Genomic DNA, 5000 nt, shown 5'->3' with positions numbered 1-5000 from the left:
CCAGGCTTTGTCTCTTTTGTCTTTTAACTCCCTACAACTTTTGTTGTACCAGCATTTTACATATTCTTTTTCTTGTTTTTGTCTTGGGACATACTTTTCCACTCCTTTTTTGTAAATTTTTATCAAGATATTCCATTTCTCTTCCACTGATGTTTCTTCTTTGTATATTTCTTCCCAGTTTTCTTGTTGGAAGAATTCTCTTATTTTATCAAAGTTTGTTTTTTCATACATCATTCTTCCTTTTCTATATTGTTCATTTCTTTTCATATATTTTTCTTCATTAAGTTCCAGTTCAATCAATATGTGGTCACTTTTACCTATTGGTGTTTTATATTCAATCTTGTCCACTATTCTAGGTTCAGATGTAATTATTAAGTCTAGCCTCGATGGTTCTTCTTCATTTCTATACCTAGTGTTCTCTTGTATCCATTGTGTCATTGAATGGTCAGTAATCATCTCAAGTAGAGCATTTCCCCATGAGTCATCACCACTCTTTACTGTCATTTCTTCCCAGCAGATTTCTTTGCAATTAAAGTCGCCCATCATAACTATTCTTCCTCCGTCTTCCATTATTTTAGTTAATGCTATCTTTGTGTCCTCTAACATACTTTTATGTTCACTCTCCTCCCATGAGGCTGTTTTCGGAGGCACATAATTGATCACAAATTTTCTGCTCTTCTTATCTCGGTCTTCCACTTCTATCATAATCATCTCTACTGTATTCTTTCCATATATGACACCTTTCACGTTTATATCCTTCTTAGTCAGGAACATAACTCCACCCCCTTGTTTTTTCTCTCTGTTTCTAATCCAATAATTGTATGTATCATGTCCTACACTGTTGGGTGGTAGTGGGCCTTTTAATTTTGTTTCTACAATTCCCATTATGTCCGGTTCTTTTTCTTTCAAATAATCATTCAGTTCATTCAATCCTGTTATCAATCCATCTATATTTGTGTAAGACACTCTTAGTTTTCTGCCACTTCCATTGTGTTCTCTGTTTCCCTTATGTTTTTTCTTTAGTATGTCGAACTGCTTTATTTTCATGTTCACTACTCTCCAATAGAATCTCTCTTTCTCTGACTCCGTTCTTTCCTCGTTTTTTGCCTTAGCTTCAATTCTTTTCTTCTTTTCTGCCTCTCTTTCCTCCTTATTCATTTCTCTTTTTATCCATACCTTTTTATATTGATCATTTGTTGCTAGTTTCCCTGTCTTGGATAGAATTTTCTCTGCCGTTGTTTGTGACCTGAATTTAATCTTAATTGGTCTGGTCTTATCTGTACTATATTTTCCTAGTCTGAATTTTTCCTCAATTTCCTTTATAATTTCTGGTTCATCTTCCTGGACTAATTTTAATAAACTGCTTACTCTTTCATTTTCCTCCTTGATTCTTGCGGTTCTATCTGGGTTATGTTTCTCTTCCATTCCTAATATAATTATACATTTCTTTTTGTCAGCTAATTCTCTTACTATATTCTCCTTCTGTCTCATCACTTTAATAACTGAGTCTTCATTATGTTCTTTCAATTGCTGTTTGACTATGTCAGTGAATGAAACCTTATTCCCTTCTTGAGTTATTCTCCAATTTTTAACTTCTGTAGCTATTTTCTCTCTATTTTCATTACTATTCTTCTTCAACTTCTCATTCTCCTCCTTTACATTTCCTAACTGTCTTTTTAGGTCCTCTATTTCTTCAGTTAAGTTTCTGTTAGCCTTCTCTAGTTGTTCCAACCTTTCAATTCTCTGGAAAATGGAGTCTACATTACCTAACTTACGTTCCAAGTCCTCGATCACCTTATCAACTCTCTCCTCTAGTCTTATCAGTCGGGGGGGGGTTGTGTCCCCCCCACCCTCTTTAAATCCCTGGAACATATTCTCGTCACTTTCTTCTGTATTGCTCCTCTCTATACTTCTAATCTTTACATTTTTATTAGACATTTGATCCTCGCTAAGTCTTTTGTTTACCTTCCGCTTGTCTGGCTGGGCAAAGTCTACTCCCTCCTCATTTCCTTCCATTTCCCTCAGAACCCCTCCCCTTTTCCTCTTTCCCTACGTTCCCACTACTCCACGAGCAATTTCCCCCCCACCCTGCAAAAACACTAGGCACTTCTCTTTGCGTTGGGATCCACAGACTTCAATTTTCTTCAGAACGACTTCTAAGCCGTCCATTCGTTGAAGTGTGTGTGTGTGTGTGTGTGTGTGTGTGTGTGTGTGTGTGAGTGTGTTTGTGTTTGTGTGTGTGTATGTATATATATATGCATACACATATAAATATATATATATATATATATACATATACATATATTCAAAATATGTATATGCATGGAATCATGTATGCCTATGAAATCTGAATTCATTGTGATTTGACTTGAGAAGAGAGCAAACTAGGAGCATTTACCTAAGACTTGCAAGTGCAGCATTATTTCCCTCAAGGAGTTAGCATCAGGGAGAGTCAAAAGTTCGCCGTCAATACTGTGGCACGTCTCCCTCGCCTCCTGCCAGTTCAGTTTCGTCTTGGTAGAAACGTAGACACAGTTGCTGCCCACCTGCTTGTAGAATGTCGGACACTTCTCGTTCCCTGTGAAGGATTTCCAAGAGAAGAAATATATATATATATTTGGTGTAAAGATGAAGAATTCTTGCTACGACAGTTTTATATATATATATATATATATATATATATATATATATATATATATGTATATATATACAATATATATATATATATATATACATATATATGTATATATACATACATATACAGTGAATGGTTCCCAGTGATCAATTAATGTCTTTTTTCAACCACAAATCACTTTTAATTCCATGCCATCGCAGTCGAGACTAAGAATCGCTCGATGGAGGCATCCGTTGGAAATTGAAATGTGGACAAGCCGAGGATTTGGACCCAGCTAACCCGTAACAGTGACGTAAACCGATACGCTGTTCATTTGTGTTTACTAGTCCATTTTTATCTTATTTATTTTTCTCTAGATAGCGTATTGGTTTACGTCACTGTAACTCTGTTACGGGTTAGCTGGGCTCGAATCCTCGGCTTGTCCACGTTTAAATTTCCAACGGATGCTTCCATCGAGCGATTCTCAGTCTTGACTGCTATGGCATGGAATTAAAAGTGATTTGTGGTTGAAACAAAGCGTTCTTATTTTCAATTTCTGCTCTTTGGATTTGCTTCACCTTAATTTCCCTTTATTAGGTGGGGAAAAATATTGATTGTGCAAAAAAGTCTTGATTTTTTTTTTTTTTTTTTTTTATCTCTGTAAATACTTCATCTCTGGTATTTCATTTCTGTTCCACTAATAAATATATGATAGAAATAGTATTTATTACAATTATGATATAGTTCGACCTTTATCTCTTTAGAGGATTTCACAAAGATAAGGAGCTTACGCCAGGAGGCGCGTTACTGTGGCCAAAGATGTCACCCTGAACCTTTCCGCCATATTAGGCTATGCGGACAGATAACAATCACAACTGTCAATCGGAGAGGAGTGCGGGATTCGAACTTGCCAGTAGAAAGTCGGGAGACACAATATGGTAACATGCCAGGGGTGTTTTTTTTTTTTTTTTTTTTAACATGATTTTGTCGTTCAAACATGTGACCTCATGATAAAATACTTTATGTGTCCACATGCCTCATGATTTTTCATTCATCGAAAAGTAGTTTTCCTTGTACTTACCGCAATATTTTGATTGAGATCGAACCCCTAACAATGCACCTGTAATAAAATCTCTTATGAGTTATAAAGTACTTTAAAACAAGTAATCATTTAGTGTATAAAAGCATATTTTCTTAATTATTTATTCAAATATCTACCTATTCATTTACTTATCTGCTCATTTCTGTTTTACTAATTAATTTTTGTCTTATTTATTCCTAAATTTATTCATTGAATAATTCACCAGCCATGCACTTATCTCTTTATCTACTTACTGATTTCTATTCAATTATTCACTTAGATCTTTAATTATGAGTTATTTATAGACATCTTTTCTTGAAGGTGATGCTATATTCTCTATTGATCATTTCCTTGCAAATAATTTCTGTAGATGGCACTTACCACAGTTCTCTGTAGAATTTGCATAAGCGGTCATAAGCAAATTATTTTTTCTAATATATTTTTATTAACTTATCTACTTGTTTATTCTTTCATTCATCAATATATCAAGTTATTTATCTCTTTGGAGTGTATTTAGGGATGAAATGGGTGGAGTGTTTTTATGCCTTTCTTTTTGGCTACCTCCCTTGAATGGGGGAAAAAGCCTTGGTATATGTATGTATGTATGTATTTACATCTATTTACTTGAAAATTATGTTGTTCATCGTTTGTATATTTGTTTAACTACCTATTTGCTTTTCTTATTATTTATTTGCAGTAATTGATTAATTGGTTCATTGGTACATTAGATTATTTATTCCTTGACCCATTAATTGATTAATTATCAATGCCCTAGTGAAATGTAAATCAATACTTTTCATATATTTTCAATGTTAAATTATTTGGACTAAGAAACCTGCTGGGTAAACATAAGAAACGAACAGGCCACTACAGCCTATCTTCAAGTATATCAATTTGCTCATCTCCATGTGTAGGTGGAACCCTGATAGGCTGACACTTGATCACCGAATGGGCTTTTGATTTATAATCTCTTTACATCGATCTCAACTTTTTTTTTATGTAGTATACCATAGACAACTTCCGAACACTTATAATCATTATTATGAACGTGGGTTTTAAATTTACGAAAGTCGAGGAAGTGAACATTTTCGATGTGTCTCATTTCGACTTACAGGCAAGAAAAACGAGTCCCCATAGACATTTCTTCATAATACTTCTTTACTTATGCTCTCGGGTGTGAGCCACTACTCAGTTCCTCCTTGAAGTCGTTTCTATGAAAAGAGAAATATATATATAAATATATATATATATATATATATATATATATATATAATATAGAAATAAATAATTCAATACATAAGATAT

The 5000-nt window shown here is 34.1% G+C and overlaps 1 protein-coding gene across 1 annotated transcript in view; it reads right to left on the bottom strand.

The window, feature by feature from the left end:
• Positions 1-5000, bottom strand: part of LOC143017439 (perlucin-like protein) — a 12490-nt gene that overhangs the window by 6103 nt on the left and 1387 nt on the right. The window contains exons 2-4 of the mRNA XM_076172181.1: positions 4808-4906; positions 3696-3734; positions 2399-2578 (exon numbers count right to left, since the gene is read on the bottom strand). Coding sequence (XP_076028296.1) covers positions 2399-2578; positions 3696-3734; positions 4808-4844 — 256 coding nt within the window. The 5' untranslated portion in view covers positions 4845-4906. The remainder of the gene's footprint in view (positions 1-2398; positions 2579-3695; positions 3735-4807; positions 4907-5000) is intronic.

This window comes from Oratosquilla oratoria, chromosome 32 (assembly GCF_046742065.1).
Source record: "Oratosquilla oratoria isolate Oo_2021 chromosome 32, ASM4674206v1, whole genome shotgun sequence".
NCBI classification, from domain to species: domain Eukaryota; kingdom Metazoa; phylum Arthropoda; class Malacostraca; order Stomatopoda; family Squillidae; genus Oratosquilla; species Oratosquilla oratoria.
The sequence above is the reverse complement of the archived record's forward strand: the minus strand, read 5'-3'. Positions and strand labels throughout refer to the sequence as shown.